This window comes from Tiliqua scincoides, chromosome 1 (genome assembly GCF_035046505.1).
Source record: "Tiliqua scincoides isolate rTilSci1 chromosome 1, rTilSci1.hap2, whole genome shotgun sequence".
NCBI classification, from domain to species: Eukaryota; Metazoa; Chordata; class Lepidosauria; order Squamata; family Scincidae; genus Tiliqua; species Tiliqua scincoides.
The window spans coordinates 48,232,297-48,250,213 of NC_089821.1; the positions used below are offsets into that span (position 1 = coordinate 48,232,297).

Below are 17,917 nucleotides of genomic sequence, written 5' to 3' on the forward strand. Positions count from 1 at the left end.
CTCTGCCTTAAGCAAAGATTGGACTGACTATTACTTAAGCCATGTGACATGTTTTCTTCTTATATTACTTTGGTGAACATAAAGCATGTTGAACACCTCTTAAATTAAAATAAATAATAATACAGAGGTGAAGTAGAGTTATTGTAAATGTGCAGAAAACAGGAGGGGGAGCCTTTGTCACACAAAACTAAGGAACAGGATGGGGGCCTTTGTCTCATAAAACTAAGGCTACAATCCTATGAACACTTTCCTGGGAGTAAGCTCCTTGGAATACAATAAGACTTACTTCTGATTAAATTGTGCTATAAGTTCCTAAATGAATATACAAAGTCTGTAATGATAGGAGAAAGTGGTAACAAAGTAAGGAAGAGAGGAATTTTTTTCCTAATATATAAATATTGAATTCAAATTAGAAAAAGACATCAAAAAGCAAGATTTAGGAATGACAATTCATGAGGAAAGACCCTAGTATAAAAATTGTTGTACAGTTCAAATCTATTTAAAACAACTGTTTTAAAACAACTGTTTTAAATACTGGAACTGTTAGGTAGAACAAGCTAGTAACAGTTTATGTTCTGTAAAGGAAAAACTCTTAGAAGGAAGATGAATCCAGAAGGGGCCTACGTGATAGTCAAGTCTGTGATCTATTTGGTATGCATTTAGTACCCAGAGCAAGAGAAGACATTAATAATAGCAACAACAAAAGGCCACCTTACTAGGAACAGTGCATATACTCCAGCAATATTTGTAAAGCAACATTACGAAGACAAAAAAATAGCTACCTATCCTAGGTCCTTGGGAAGGACTCGATAGGTGGGTATAAACAAAATCCAGTCAAAAACAACATGACTGTGCAAAAATATTACAACAACAATAATAATAATAAAGCAAGGTATGAAATAACCACTTGAATTCTGCAATGTTACTTACCTGCATTTTTTTATCTTGTTCACTGTCAGCTATCATCCCAGTGCTACTAACATTGTCACTTCCATCAATAGACACCTAAAAAGCAGAAACACAAAAACATGTTTTGAAATAAACTATTTTATTCCAGCTTCATCCAATATCCAACTTTTGTGAAACTGATGTGATAAAATACTCTTAAGCAATAAGTTAAATGGTTGATTTCTCATAAGTTTTAAAAATAAATACAAATACTGTACAGCAAGTCCTCACTTGAAGTTGTTTCATTCAAAGTTGTTTTGTTATAAAGTTTTTGAGAAAAAAAAATCAATTCCCAGTTGGGGCCAGTGTCTGTGTGGAAACTGCACGTGCTCTCCATGTTTGCTTGGGTTTTCTCTGGCCTGGAAAGAGCACATTTACTTTAATATTTAATATTAGAAGTGTTTTATGTCTTTATTTGGAAGTTTGGTGACATTTTTGGGCCCTGAAATATACTGTAGGAACTTTATTATTTATTTTTAACAATTAGCCTATGGTAAAATTGGTTTTGTTATAAGTTGTTTTGCTTAAAGTTGCAGCTTCCAATAACCTATTGACAACTTTAAGTGATGACTTGCTCTACCTAAAATTGCCATTTGTTTCATAAGTTAGGATCAACTGAAATGACATTCCCCCCCCCATTTTATTAAGTTTTTATATATACTGTATAACATACACAACAGTCATGTAAAAAACGATACACATAGAACAATACATTAAGTTCAGAACAACTTTCAAAACTTAAACATATTGATCTGCTTATACAAATCTGATATGTTGAAATTCTGACTAGAAATTCTCAATGTAGTCTGCCCATTCAAAAAAGCAGGCAAATTCTGCCACTTTAATATAACCTCTCTATATATCTTCAGTAGAACTGATTCACATACTTCAACAAAATTAAGATCTTCAAAAGTCTTCTCTCTCTCTCATTTTCTATTATTTTATTTCATTTTTATTTTCTATTCAGATTTATTTTCTAGCACAAATTTCAAAAGATGACCCGTTAGGACAACTTGCATGATATAACAGACTAAAAAATTCTGCAGATGTAGTAACTACACCTACACCAAGAAGCAATTACATTGCATGAACTGGGAGCTCAGAGATCTTGAGAAGGCAACAGCTCGTTACCTATCCAAAATCCCACTCCACTCCTATCCCAATCTAAAGTAAAACAGTTAGAGCTCAATCCTATGCAATTTTCTAGTGCTGGTGCAGCCGTGGCAGTGGGGCATGCACTGTATCCTGTGATGGGGGTGCAATCTGAGAGGCCTCCTCAAGGTATGGGAACATTTGTTCCTTTACCTCAGGACTGCACTGTGACTGCACCAGTGCTGGAAAATTGGGTGGGATTGGGCCCTTAATCTCTAAATATCAGAGAACATTTTAGCTGATTCTAGCACAACCATTGCTAGGTTAAGATTATGGATGATGCTCAAGGCGCATGTGCATAAATGCCAATCTTCTCTTCTAGTAGTAACCCTTCGCAACTAATGAAATGTTGCTTTAAAGGGACCCCTACCTTTGGAGAGTGGCATTTCAAGATTGCTGCCCCTGGAAAGGCAAAGAGACCATGTAGCCCTTCTGATCCCAGTCCTAGGGCTGTATCCTAAGGAGTGCACATGGAAATAAAGTGACAATCTTGCACTTTTGTGTGCAAATGTGCACACACATGCAGATGAAATTGCACAATGAAGTACTGATAATTTTGTGTTTGACATCTTATGCAATGTGTTGCACAAGCACAAAGAAAAGTCAAGACTCTATTTAAATTTCTGTGTGTAAGAATCTTGCACTATCACTTCCAAGGGCACAAGTTCCTTTACATGTGTTGAAGGATAGTTTAGGATGTGACCCTTGGAATTTAAGTTATTGCTCATATTAATCTAATAACAGATGGAAGAATCTACCACCTCCATTGCTTCATGAGTAATGTTACAATTTCAAAATAAATGAATGTTACCTGTACCTGCCCTGAGACCCTCACCTCAAAGATGAGTGAACTCTGCTATCTTCCACTATGCAAACTGCAATTGTTATTAAGCAGGAATTTGTGCCCCGCTTAGCACATTGCCCAATTGTCTGGAGCTGACAGTACTCTGATTTCTAATCATTATTAAGAAAAACTGGAACAGATCACAAGATTATGTATGCTTCCCCAGACCCTTCTTATGTGAATTTCTAAATAGCTAATGCGTAATTTTTTTTCCTTTTAGAATCTAATATTCTGCATGTTTCTTGATCACTACTGCACTTCAAACAGACTGTTAACTCTCCTCCAGATAACAGGCAAGGTTCTGTCTCCAACCTCCAGTCTCTCATTTACAAATGCAACCTTCTTTTCTGTCTTTAATCATGTCTCCCAACTTGTACTCTTCGATTACAGCTGGGCAAGCTGGTTTTTTATTTTAAAACAAAATGTGCTTGTTCTAATTCCATTTTATCTCAGTACAGTTTTCAGTGCAATAAAATTCACTTGACTGTATGTTTTCTTATGTTATACAATGATTTCATTAATAAGATGTACTCCAAATGTACCTTGGCTGCATACTGTTCCAAAGCTGTGATGGTATCTGGATCAATGGTAGCATCCCCTGTATGAAGACCTGCCACTGTACCATCAGCCTGAATAGCTAAGATGGTATCCGACTGTGGTACCTGCACTGTATGGTGAATGTAAGCAGTGGTCCCATCTTCCAGCTGTACTGCCTGTAGTGCACTCTGATCATAACTATCTGAGAAATGATTATAAAAAACAACATTAAGACATAAAACCAATTCCTATAATTCTTTAGAAGCCAACTGAGCAAATAATGCTGCTGCATAACCCACATCTATTTAAATTTTTTGCAATGCAAAATTTGAGTTTTGATGCAGAATGTAGTCTGGGTTGCATCCTAAGGTCTTTTTCGGCGAGCAGAAGACCCCTGCACCTCCAAAACATGTGTTCCTGAGGTTTGTGGGACTTTCCCAAGCAGATATTTGGGTGACACTAGAAGCCACAGAGGGAAAGAAAGTTTGACAAAAATTGGCCCCCCCCCCATGCAAATAGGACTTCTTCCGCTAATGGAGGACCATCTTAGGATACAACCCCAGGTTATCCTTCCACTCACATAAGTGGGCTTGCACATATGAAAATGATAGCAAAATGTTTATGTATACAAAAATCTCACCTTTTTGTTTAAACAACATGTTGCTCATGAAAATGTCAGTACCTTGCTGTTGTGTGATTTTTTTTGCATGAGTTAGCACAACTGCATTGGTACAGTACAAATTCCGCCATATTTCCATATGTGCTACTTATGGTAAAACCTTTATATTTGGTACTATATTAAGTATTATACAATGTTTAATGCTGTTCTCTGGTAAAAGTGTAAAGCTAACTTAACAATCTCTATTGGTTTTAATTTAAGTGCTTATTCCATTTGTGCAAAGGGGAAGGGCTATTTTTTTCTGACCGCCCTTTTCCTCTACAGATCCATTGCACTAACTGAACATCTGTTGCCAAGGGTCCCCCAAGGAGCTAATTTGGGGAAGGGGCTGAAAAGGGAAGGGGAAGACAGGGAAAACTGCCCTACCTCCCTTTACAAAAGCCGAGCTTCTTCCTTGAACGGAACAGCAACTGAGGATACGACCTGCTTTTTTACAAGGGCACACATTAATAAGTGCCATATTTTTTATTTTCTAGTAATGGCCTGACAACAAGACCTTACAACAAGAATCATTAACTACTCATTAACAACAAGACTCCTTAACTACTATGGTAATTGAACACAAATCTTTTTGCCCAGGAAAAAACTGGAATATTTTCTAAATCAGTGTAATCCAAGATTGAATTTGAAATACAGAAACTTAGACAGGACAACCATGACATTTAATGTACACTATGCATATTGTTTTGGAATATTTATCAAAAGAGTAGTAGATATTCATATTGCACTAACTCAGACCACCCTGTTTTATTTGCATGTATAAGTAGGTACACCAGCAGGAGGCTTTCCTTCTTTCACTTAAACATTACAGACCTTGTTTGAGAAATTTTAACTAAAAGCAAAAATTACCTTAATTAATTTGTATCTCTTTTCAAATCATTATTATTATTAATTACTATTATTAATTAATTACTATTATTCATTACTGAATTCAGGTAAAGAACTAAAATCATGAAATAAGCAGTTACTGGGTAACTGCAATGTAAAATACACTGACTTTTTCATGACTTTCATATAGAATTTTCAACTACACGTTAGAACAACACATCAGATTTGGTATACAGGTGGACCCTCATTATCCGCAAGGGGTTCATTCCTGGACCCCTCGTGGATACTGAATTCCATGTGAAATCAAATCATGTGAATTTTGAGGTCCACGTTGAGCTCAGAGCATGACCAGAGCCTTGCTCCGGTAGCATTTGGAGCTATTCTGAGGCTCGTGGAAGCCGAATGCAGCATCCAAGGGCCTCAGAATGGCCCCCGAAAGCATCAGAAGGCGACTTCCGGTTCACCTTCCAACATTTTTGGGGAGCTTCTGACGCTTTCCAGGGGCCTTTTTGAGGCCCATGGATGCTGTATGCAGCCTCCACGGGCCTCAGAAAGGTCCTTGAAAGCGTCGGAAGGTGACTTCCAGTTTTGCCTTCTGACACTTTTGAGGGGTGTCATGAATATGTACGTTAGGCCTAGGTTAGCATGTGAAGCCTGAACCAAACTAAGTCAGTAAAGGAGAAGTGGCTAGCAGTTCCCAACTGCAAGAATGTGAGTAAATAAACAAGAATTACAACCCCTTGGAACATTTAATACCTTAGTAGACGGAGAAGCGCCTACTCAAGCGGAATGGAATGCAGTTATGGATCTCCAGTTGGGAGGGGTAAGAACTAGGAGGGCTAGCAACCAGGCCAACTTTAAGAAGGTTCTGTCGTCAAAAGTTTCTGATTGGACAGTCTAAATAAGTATGAAGTCACCTCAGTACTATTGACATGAGAAGTAAAATAATGGGTGTGTTCCAGTCCTTCCTAAACAGAGTTTTTTGGGTGCAACATCCTGCACGCTGCGAGCTGCATTGTCTACCGTGGGCACCTGGCCTCATAGGTAGCCTTGGGGCTAAAAGATCAACAAGAATAACTGACCCAGGTGAGAGATAGGGATTAATAGATATAGCCAGCTAGCTTTATTATTTTATTGCTGATATGTTTCCTAGATGTTTATGCCTCTAGCATTTGCTGCCTTACTGTAACTTTATGTAACCGTATGTACTTAACAAACTAAAATCTCTTTTACTAAGTTGTTTCATTGCCTGTTGGGGACAAAGGTTGAGAATCCTGCCTAGCCATTCAGCAAGCTACCAAGTGCTCATTGAGGTCTAGTAACTTGAGGACTGAAGCTTTAATTGGAGAAAGAGCTCAGCGCCTGCAAGGGATAGAGTTAAGCCTAGAGGGTCTCCCTGGACTGAGGCACTGGCACATACAGGGTGATGGCAGTACTACTGGACAGGGGGCCTTGAGGGTTTTAGGGTTCAAGAAACAAGAACTTGGAGCACCCCAAAACCCCCTAAGTTTGCGACAGGGGGACCTCAGAAGAATCTCCAGAGGTGACCGGAGCACAGCTTCCATCACCTCTGGAGGCTTCAGATTGGGCCAAATCTGGCTCAATGGGGGTCGGGAGGACCTACATTGAGCCAAATCCGCATATCCAAAATCCGTGGATAAGTAGACTCAACCTGTATTACAAGGGGAATGATAATTACTTTGTTTAGTGCAAAATTAATTGCATGTAAAAATGTAATATACACCTTTTGAAGTGTGATGAATGAAAGCTGTTGTTCCATCCTCAAGCTGAACTGCCTGCCCATCTTCTAGACGAAGACTATCTCCTGCATCAGAAAAAAAAATTAAACCTCAGTTAAATAGTGGATTTATGAATTGTAGGACCAGAAGTTAATGGTTATATAAGCACCCTGCAAAACAAATTAACTAGAATGGAAACACTTCCAATGGCAGCAATAACATTTCATAAAAGTGGTCATTAAATCAGTGTAGTACACTGCATGTTGTCACTAAGTTAACAGCTTAGTGGCCCAAATCCTAAGCCAGCTGCTGCCATTGGGATGGGCATGCACACTGCCACAAACATGCTGTAAGGCAAGTTGCAACAGTGCGAAGGATTGTCACACCAGCAAAAAGACTGGTGCAGGACTGCTCCCACCAGAACAGGTAGGCATTCTGCTGGCTGGCAAGGGGGCAGGCAGAAGGTGTTATGGGGACAGGCGGAGGGCAGAGAGGGGGTGGAGGGAGGCAAGAATAGTGGCAGAGACCTCCACTATTGTTACGTGAATAATTTTCTCTCTATATCAGGTTATGTTACTAAAACATCATGCAGGCCACACTTCTCCCAGCACACTTTTCCAAAAACTATGGTCAAGTCACAAGCTCATGGTTACAAAATCCACCTCCCTATGATTCATATATTATAGGAAGAAGTCTGGCATAGTAAATCATTGTTTAAGTGTCTCCTATTCACTGTATTGTTTTAACCCAGTCTCCTACATTACTGTATTCATTGTATTGTTTTAACCCAATCACTGCTTAAGTACCATATGCAAACTTGAACTGCCTTCCTGGGTTGCCCATTCATTGTATTGTTTAAGTTCCCCCAGCTAGGAAACCAGCCATTAGACCCCACTTAATTTTGCTAATAAGGGACATCCTGATCTTTTCAATGTTTACCCTGCTGTGTGGTAGTAAGGAAGCTACCATTCAGCTCAGCACATTTTGCAAACCCCTTTTTAAGAGAGGGCTTCCCCACCACATGCTATCTCTCTGGCTCCCCCTCCAAGGACACAACACATATATAGTTGTATTGTATTGAACCCATATATTGTATTGTGACCCTCTGTGTTGTGTCAGAGGGTCCTTCACACAGGACTCTCCCCCCCCATCCAACTGCTCTACAAGACAGGTAACTATCTTGCGTCTGGAACTTTTTCTCTTCTTTCCCCCCTTTTTCTCCCCTTCTCTCCCCATCTTTAGTTAGCAGCTGGGTTTGGCAGACCAGAGACCCCTAAAATCCTTCCCTACAACCTTTCCTTTTTCTAATTTCCTGGGATGCACCAAATACTTCTCACATGCAACCACCATGAAAGCTAGGTACACTAGATTCAAGTACTAGGACCAAGAAACATATACTTATCATTTTTCCATGTGCATTATGTTTACCTTTGTGCTTTTGTAATAAAGTTATAATCTTTTATTGAAAGTTATCTTTCTCTCAGTCTCCTTTTTAAGCTAAAGGGAATTTCTCTGCATTATGCCGTCTTGTTATCCAGCCTGAGATCCTGAGGTTCCAAAAAGGGTAGTGTAATAATTCCCCCTAAACAAAACAGCCCTTTTGGTAACACTATATCCTATCCCCCATTCCCAGGTCTGATTTTCCAAAATGGGGCTGCCTGGACATGCGCCAGTTATTTTGTGGGCACACATTGGAGTAGCCCCATTGTGACTGTGAGGGCTTTATCCAGGAAACATTTGTCTCCTTACCCCAAGAAGACACCTCTGCCACACTCAATGTAGCAGAGGCTGCACTGGCACCGCTGCATTGCAGTGTGGAACTTTTGTCAGGATTGGGCTGCCCAACTAAGTATTTGTTGTAATATACTTACTACTTTTAGACATCGGAACATGCTGCACATAAGCAGCTGAGCCATCTTCTAGCTGAATCACCTGGCCATCCATTAATTTGCCATCTGGAATATATGCATGAAAGGTACAGATTAAAAATTATTTCCTCAATCTAGTAGAATGATTTGTGTAAAGAAGCAAATTTCTAAATGCAGATCAACTTCTGGAACAGGACCCCTGGATGCAAAATTATGCGCACGGCTTTGGCATGCAACATCAAACCGGTGGTTTGTGCTATTTGACAACAAAGACATTGTTTTTGCACATGGGTAGGGGAGGAGACTAAATCCAGTCTTTCATCACTCACCATCCCAGTCATCAACTTCATTTTGCTGGATGGTACCCATGTCAAATTATTAACTATGAACTGCCACAGACACAGAAACAGAAAGGAATCCTTTTGGAATAAAGGATTCCAAATAAAACTATCTTGCTTTGTTGAATAAGATAGCAATGTATAAAAGGCTTTCAGATACTTGAATTAAAGCTTCTTATGAAACTCAGGCAGGACAGACTGGCCTTGTTCCAGTTAAGGCCACTTCAAATTTCACTGGTGCTAGAAATATAGGACTTCTTCAATAGCCATGCTATTTCCCCAAAACTTCCCACAGTTAAGAAGTTAGTTGTATAGTGGTCCTGTCCTGCACAACGCAGAAGCTTTTCCGCAACATATCAAAGACTGTTCAAGGAATGCACTAGTTCAAGGAATATTGGCTCCCAGCCTTGAAGCAGAGCAATGGGAGGCCCTTCTTTTGTACTCCAAGAGAGCACAGGATCACCTTCTTACACAGCAATACTACACATGTTTACTCAGAAGTAAGTTCCACTGTGTTCAATGGGGTTTACTCCACAGTAAGTGTACACGGGAGTGCAAGTCTAAACATGTTATTCAGAAGTCAGTCACACTGAATTCAAAGAGATTCACACCCCAGCAAAGGATTGCAGTCTCACAGCCCAATCTTATCAAGAGGCTCCACCACCAGAGCTAGTGTTCACTTTACAGCATTACACACTTTAGAGCACACATAAATACTGCAAATACTGCACTGCAAATACTTACAGAAGCATGTGTAGCCACAAGCTTCTGAGTTGCCATCTCAGAAAGCAAGAAGGACAGCACACATGAAAGCAGCCAGGAGAGGCATGCTGAAGTTGGCTGGCTAAGTAGAACAGGGTGGAGGATCAAGATGGATGGTGAAGGGAAAGGGGCATGTGGGAGACAGAAGGGGGTTATTCTGGCACAAGCAACTTTGCCTGATGCTATCCCCATCTCCTTGGACTTGTGCCAGTTGAAGAGCTGGCACAGTTCCAAGTAGATCCAGTAAGGATTGAGGGGCTTATGGAAGGGTAATGCAAAAATTTTAGCTTCCTCTCCCAAACCTTTCAATCAGCCCCCTCCACCATAGCATTCTACACAGCCTGTTTTAGCATGGCTTCGTGTTATGGTGGGGAAAAGGATAGGATTAGTCTGTCAGTCATTCAAAAGGTACTTCAAACACATCTTGGTAATGTATTCAAAGTGGTTAAATAGTGAGGTAGTATCATGGAACAGTTATTCAAGCATACTGTGACTGTGAACACACATATGGTATTCTTATGTATTAATGAATACAGGGTCCAATCCTACCCAAATTTCCAGCACTGATGCAGCTGCAATGCAGCCTCGAGGTAAGGGAACAAACATTCCCTTACCTTGTGGAGACTTCTGTGATTGCCATCTACTGCAGATGCAGTGCACACCCAGTTGGCATGGCTGCATCAGTACTGGAACTTGAATAGGCTTGGGCCCTAAAAGAGTGTGTTGTGTTTATCAAAACAGACAAATGCACACAGTTTAACTCTGTAAGTTAAAACTTTGTATGATATAACAAATTTATATGAGAGCATTTTATTACTTAAATGCAAATTTTATATTCTTAATATACCTTTAGAATTATGTTGTATGTAGGCAGTAGAACCATCAGAAAGTGTAACTGCTTGTAAGCTTACTCCTTCCATGCTATCCAAGTTGTCACCATCTAACAAGAACAAAAATAATTTAGCAACACCTTTAATTTACATGCTTTAGAGAGAAAAAATTAGCGGAAAAAAAACATTTAGCTATCTGACAGTTTCCGATTAACTTCTACGGTGAATTTCAAACCCAAGTAGGTCATGTCTTGTAAGTTCACCAAGCTAGATGTTTTGCTTCTTTTCAATTCCATACTGAATGGTTTTAGGACATTAATCTCATTGCTCACCTTGTACAGCTACAGCTTCTGTCAAACAGAGAGTTACGTGCTGAGCCTCCATCCCCCCTCCAGAAAACTCTGTCATTCCCTGAGAGTCTCGGTTTATCTGGGCTAATAACATTGTTTGCCTAAAACGAAAGAAAATTTAAGTAAAGTTAGCAGTAGATTCAGCATATCCAAAAACAATTCATTGTAGTATTAAAGTAGTAGTATTCCTTGTACAAAATAACATTTATGGGTTGTATCGGGGTTAGCCAGGTTGAGAACTGGCCAAAGGTTCATGTCAATGCAAGGATCCACATGGCTGGTTTGACCCCTGCACTCACAGTATTTGCGGCAGTAGTAGCACCCAATTGCCATCAGGGGTAAAGCGGGCCACATGGAAGCCCACTGCCAAGTTCCCCCTCCCCCAAGTACCACAGCAGTAATGTTTCAGAATTTTTATTGGAAAAACGTTTTTTGCCAAGTCTTAAAATCACAGCTCTCATACTTAGGTGGTGGGGTAGAGTTTAAACCAAAAACCTTGCTAAAATGTAAATATGTCATTTATTTTTCCCCAAGTTACAAGTTCTCATAAATTTGAAGTTTTAATTATTTCAAAGATTCTAGTCATCAAAGAGGAGCATTTGAGTGCAAATGTTTAAATCAAATAATTTAAAACATTGTTTTAAAATCTTAAAGCAGTCATTCTGAAATTGTGTGCCAGGACACACTGGTGTGACTTGAGTAATACATGAACCTGTAATTATAGCACTCCAGCGTAAGTCCCTGAATGTGCTCCCACCTGATCAGCCTCTCTGAAAATAAGCAATTTTGCTGTACCAGCACTCCAAGAAAGTCAGGCGCCTGAGTCATAACTTGGATAGCCTGATCCTAGGCTGCCCTACCACCAGAGCTGCAGCCCCAGTGGTGTCCGTAAGACACATTTGTGCCACCCTGGGAGGAAGCAGTGCCGGCAGGGAGGCCTGCCCTGCCCCATCAATGGTGCAGAGCAATCCCTGACCACTGGTAGTGAGGAGGTAAGTGCCAAGCAGTGTGGAGATATGGGGAGCATGGCAGGAAGTGTTTCTGGGCATAGAGGGAAGGACCAGTCTGGGAGGGGGTGGGGCTGATGCTTCCTTTGCAGAATTCTATCCTGTGTCGGGCTTGGAACCCTGACACAGGACTTCTCAAGTCTGCACCAGCAATTTAGCTGGTGCAGACTCAAGAAGCTCTACTGAACAGGCAAGGGCTTTACTTGGGGTAAAAGAAGAAATCCTTCCTTCCACCAAGAAGACTTCCAGCCTGCTCAGATCTAGCACAGGATCTGGCAGTGGCCATTTGAGCTGCTTCTCCTAAGAACATAAGAACAGCCCCACTGGATCAGGCCATAGGCCCATCTAGTCCAGCTTCCTGTATCTCACAGCGGCCCACCAAATGCCCCAGGGAGCACACCAGATAACAAGAGACCTCATCCTGGTGCCCTCCCTTGCATCTGGCATTCTGACATAACCCATTTCTAAAATCAGGAGGTTGCACATACACATCATGGCTTGTACACCATAATGGATTTTTCCTCCAGAAACTTGTCCAATCCCATCCCCTGCATAATTTTGTATGTCTCAATCATGTCCCCCCTCAGGCGTCTCTTTTCTAGGCTGAAGAGGCCCAAACGCCGTAGCCTTTCCTCATAAGGAAGGTGCCCCAGCCCCGTAATCATCTTAGTCACTCTCTTTTGCACCTTTTCCATTTCCACTATGTCTTTTTTGAGATGCGGCGACCAGAACTGGACACAATACTCCAGGTGTGGCCTTACCATAGATTTGTATAACGGCATTATAATACTAGCCGTTTTGTTCTCAATACCCTTCCTAATGATCCCAAGCATAGAATTGGCCTTCTTCACTGCCGCTGCACATTGGGTCGACACTTTCATCAACCTGTCCACCACCACCCCAAGATCTCTCTCCTGATCTGTCACAAACAGCTCAGAACCCATCAGCTCCTCACAATCACTTCTGGTCTTCACCACTCAGAAAAGTTTGGTGTCATCTGCAAACTTAGCCACTTCACTGCTCAACCCTGTCTCCAGGTCATTTATGAAGAGGTTGAAAAGCACCGGTCCCAGGACAGATCCTTGGGGCACACCGCTTTTCACCTCTCTCCATTGTGAAAATTGCCCATTGACACCCACTCTCTGCTTCCTGGCCTCCAACCAGTTCTCAATCCACGAGAGGACCTGTCCTCTAATTCCCTGACTGTGGAGTTTTTTCAGTAGCCTTTGGTGAGGGACCGTGTCAAACGCCTTCTGAAAGTCCAGATATATAATGTCCACGGGTTCTCCCGCATCCACATGCCTGTTGACCTTTTCAAAGAATTCTATAAGGTTCGTGAGGCAAGACTTACCCTTACAGAAGCCATGCTGACTCTCCCTCAGCAAGGCCTGTTCGTCTATGTGTTTTGAGATCCTATCTTTGATGAGGCATTCCACCATCTTACCCGGTATGGATGCTAGGCTGACCGGCCTATAGTTTCCCGGGTCCCCCCTCTTTCCCTTTTTAAAAATAGGCGTGACATTTGCTATCCTCCAATCTTCTGGCACCATGGCCGTTTTGGGGGACAAGTTGCATACCTTAGTCAAGAGGTCTGCAACTTCATTCTTCAATTCCTTAATAACTCTTGGGTGGATGCCATCAGGGCCCGGTGACTTATTGATCTTTAATTTATCAATGAGGTCTGAAACATCTTCTCTTTTAACCTCTATCTGACTTAACTCCTCGGTCAGGTGGGGCCATTCGGGCAGCGGTATCTGCCCGAGGTCTTCTGCCGTGAAGACAGATGCAAAGAACTCATTTAATTTCTCTGCCATCTCTAAGTCTCCTTTTATCTCCCCTTTCCCTCCCTCACCATCCAGAGGGCCAACCGCTTCTCTGGCGGGTTTCCTGCTTCTAACATATTTGAAGAAGCTTTTATTATTCCCCTTAATGTTGCTGGCCATGCGTTCCTCATAGTCTCGCTTGACCTCCAGTATCACCTTCTTACATTTCTTTTGCCACAGTTTATGTTCCTTTTTATTCTCCTCATTAGGGCAAGACTTCCATTTATGGAAGGACGCTTCCTTGCCCTTTACAGCCTCTCTAACTTGGCTCGTTAGCCTGCGGGCACCCTCCTGGATTTAGTGGAACCCTTCTTTCTTTGTGGTATACACCTCTGCTGGGCCTCTATAACTGTTGTTTTAAGCAGCCTCCATGCACTCTGGAGAGATTGGACTCTTTTTACCCTCCCTTTCAACCTCCTTCTAACCAGCCTCCTCATTTGAGGGAAGTCCGCCCGTCGGAAGTCAAGGGTTTTTGTTAGAGATTTGCCTGGTATTCTTCCCCCAACGTGCGCGTCAAAACGGATCGCAGCATGATCACTGTTCCCCAATGGCTCAGTAACGTTTACATCTCTAACCAGGTCCTGCGTACCGCACAATATTAAATCCAGAGTCACCTGTCCTCTGGTGGGCTCCGTGACTAGCTGATCTAAGCCACAGTCATTTAGCACATCAAGAAATCCGGTTTTCTTATCGTGACCAGAACACAAATATCCTTATCGTGACCAGACCACTTATCGTGACCAGAACACTCCTTATCGTGACCAGAACACTCCTGTGGTGGATAGTACTGGACCCTAAGTGTGCTCCTGATGTTAATTCAGAAAACCATGCCTCAGGTATCTGAAGTTTACTATCATGAAAAAAAACAAACTTCTCAGTCACCCAACATGATACATCTACAGGTTTACATGTGTGTTTACAGTCTGTCCATCATCTATTAATTTGAACTTTAGGTCTTTTCTGGATTGTGCATATGTCTGTTGATATCAGAGAAAAACGAAAGGGTAGCTGAAATCTGCACTGCACTTAAACCATACAGAGCATATCAAAGTAGTCTATCCTCAAGATGAAAGAATGGAAATGCCAGGCACCACAGAACTGGGAGAATTCCAAGGATATAAACTGGGGAGGGAGACACACTTCTTTCTTTAAAAGCATCCTCCATAGATCAGGCCCACCAGCCATAGTCACTTTAGTGTTGCCTGAATTCATTTTCATTCAGTTTGCCTGCATTTGATTCACAACCACAGCCAGATACAGCAGGCACTGGGAGGATGTGGCTAAAATGAGAGAGCTAAAGCCAGGTGTCACTAGCGCTGCAGTTGATCGCATCTCACGCCAAACCACCACATGATCTTAATCAACCACCTTCTGTATCAGTCGAATGGGGAAGACAGAAAGGAATTGCGCTAACATCTTTGTAATAAAAATTCCAGCCACAGAACTATCAATTCCTATTTCATGGCTACGCTTTCAATGCTTCTGCCATGTACAAGAAAAACATGAGGAAACAACTTCATAATCATTTGCTGGTCTCCCTATTTGCAACATTACCACAGCATGACAACTGCTTGATCTAACAGGATCAAAAACCCAAGGTCAAGTACAAGTTCATTATCACCCCATGACACTCAGAGATATTAGCTGGAACCAGAGCAGCTTAATCTCCAAATCACCAGCCTTTCTTAAAAAGGGAAGGCAGGAAATGTGGTAGTCACCATCCCCCCCCCCCCCCAAAAAAGTTGCCGTACCTGGACAGCTGTACTGTACCTATTTTTTCAAGAAAGAAACATCAACAAAGTGAGTCATACACTTTTATCAGTATCCATGCTTTAATTCAGTGTTGTCACCATTCAGTTAGCAGGGAGCATATATTCTCATCCCTGTTAATTAATGACAGATGGATAAACTTGTGGTAGAAGCTCTCATACAACATTAGAAGAGCAATCTTGTATCTGACATTGGTGGAAAGGTGGCATCTTCAGAGCCAATTCTGATTTGTTTATTGCTAAACTGCTTTGCCACATTTCTGCTTCCAATTGTTTGCAGCCATCTCAGGACCCATAAAACAGATTTATTTTGAAGAATCACTGAACTCCAACAGTGATCCTTTCTGCTGCGTGCAGTAATAGTCACAAAATATTCCATGAGATTATTCAATTATTATTTACATGGCAACGCGTTATACAGTTATCTTATTTGTACCACAGTCCTATAGTGCTAACAAATAATCATGCTTCCCATTTTGAGACTGGAAACTGGCCCAATCTATCCAACTTTCCAGCACTGGTGCAGCTGCAGTGCAGTCCCGAGGTGAGGGAACATATGTTCCCATACCTTGAGGAGGTCTCTATGACTGCCATCCCACCAAAGGATGCAGTATACACCCCACTGACATAGCCGCACTGGCGTTGGAAAATTGAATAGGATTGGGCACTAAGGCTGGAAGATAATTAGTCAACCCAGCAAGTTCATTAATTTAATACAGATACAAGTGAAATGTAAAGATTCAAAGAACATTAGGAGAGAAATGGTCCCCTTTTGTTTCAATCTTTTTGCTCCAATCTCAAATTGCTTTTATCTGCAGAAATTGCCTTTCTCCTACGTCTGATCACCTATGCAGAGCAAGTAAAGTGTGCAGCAGAAGTTTACTGTATTGCAAACTCTGTTCTTTACACACACACACACACACACACACACACACACACACACACACACACACAAAATGAGACGAGCTGTGTACTAATGATAAGCACAAGCTATATTAATTATGTTTTACTTACAGTTTGACATTCAAACTTTCACCATGCCTTTCTATTCCAACTAATTTCTGACTACCTGACTACCTATCTGACTTCTGGTTTATTTGAAATACCAGTTGTAGGAGATTTGGAAATGTTTTTTGAAATAAATATAATAAAAATTTGAAAGACTATTTTGGAAACAGCATGCAGAAACAACAAAACACTGATGAGCGCTTTTTGTACAAGTAGCAGCTAGATATTTTAAAAGTGAATTATTAAAAGTCTATTACAATATCAAGAAATATTATTAAAGCAATTTAAATCAGTTGGTAAATTGATAATTTACACCAGTGGTTCCCAAACATTTTAGCACCAGGACCCACTTTTTAAAACAACACCCCATTTGGGATCCACCTAACTTTATAAAAAAAATTTTAAAATGTTTCACTTTGCCAGCTACTCAAGTCTCTGTTTTTATCCTTTTTACTATGGTAGTAGGGGGACACCTTCGGGAACGTTTTTTTTGTTGAGCTCCATGTAAATTTGAGTAAACACACATGTGCAGTTCAATTTCACTTTCCACAGGGCTCAATACATTTTTCTTGTCAGCTTGGAGGGGGAAACTTCCTTCTCAAGTGATTTTGGGGGGCCTGCATTCATTGGATTGGGACTGTTCTGGTGATGTTGCATTCCTCTCTGCCTGCCCTTCAAAGCGGACTGTAGCACATTAATCTACTCCTGAGTAAAAGGTCACAACCCCCTGGCAGGTCACAACGCAGTTTGGGAAACCCTGATTTATAAGCTCACAAGACCAAAAAGTTTCCAACTTGAACTTCAGATATTTTCTAAGACAAGTGCTTACTAATGGTTAATATCAGAGCTGACCCATCCATGAGATGAACTGAAGCAGTCACCTCAGGCAGAGGATTGGTAGGGATACCGATCTCTGTCCTCCTGCCTGCCTCCACATCTCCTCCCTATATTGGAAAAGAGGGGGACAGAGAGGAAGAAGAAGTGTAGAGGGAAGGAGAGAACTAGAACACTGGAGAGTGAGAAGACCAGTGGCTGGCACATCATTAGGTGGGGGGGAGCAGTTGGCATGTTGCCTCAGGCATCAGACTAGCAAGCATAAACATTCAAAATCTGAGAATTGAGAAAACCATATACAGAGCATAAAACAGGAGTAAGACGGGGGGGGGCTGAGATTATTCTGGTGGAAGATAGGACAGCATGTCTCACAGCCAGGTGTTGGAACCCATCACCTGTGATGACTTGCCCAGTTCCTGCCCCAAGATACCAAGACATACGAACCTGCTGTGCCATCTTTATAATGCTTGATCTGCAAAAGTAGATTTCCCCCATTCAGTTATAGTCCCCCCAATTAACAGTTCTCCCCCATTTATTTGATTTTCTCTGTAAATGTAAATGTAAATGAGAAGCAAACTATAAATATTCTTAATAACAATAA

At 41.3% G+C, this 17,917-nt stretch overlaps 1 protein-coding gene across 2 annotated transcripts in view; it reads right to left on the reverse strand.

The window, feature by feature from the left end:
• The window catches only part of ZNF143 (zinc finger protein 143), a 55,694-nt gene that overhangs the window by 30,975 nt on the left and 6,802 nt on the right, over window positions 1-17,917 (reverse strand). The window contains exons 2-8 of one of the 2 annotated variants that reach the window (XM_066625385.1): window positions 10,858-10,976; window positions 10,543-10,635; window positions 8,599-8,682; window positions 6,733-6,813; window positions 3,487-3,683; window positions 2,471-2,557; window positions 931-1,005 (exon numbers count right to left, since the gene is read on the reverse strand). In XM_066625385.1, the coding sequence (XP_066481482.1) occupies window positions 931-1,005; window positions 2,471-2,557; window positions 3,487-3,683; window positions 6,733-6,813; window positions 8,599-8,682; window positions 10,543-10,635; window positions 10,858-10,969 (729 nt within the window). In that variant the 5' untranslated portion in view covers window positions 10,970-10,976. The remainder of the gene's footprint in view (window positions 1-930; window positions 1,006-2,470; window positions 2,558-3,486; window positions 3,684-6,732; window positions 6,814-8,598; window positions 8,683-10,542; window positions 10,636-10,857; window positions 10,977-17,917) is intronic. The other variant, XM_066625395.1, reaches the window with a different exon arrangement.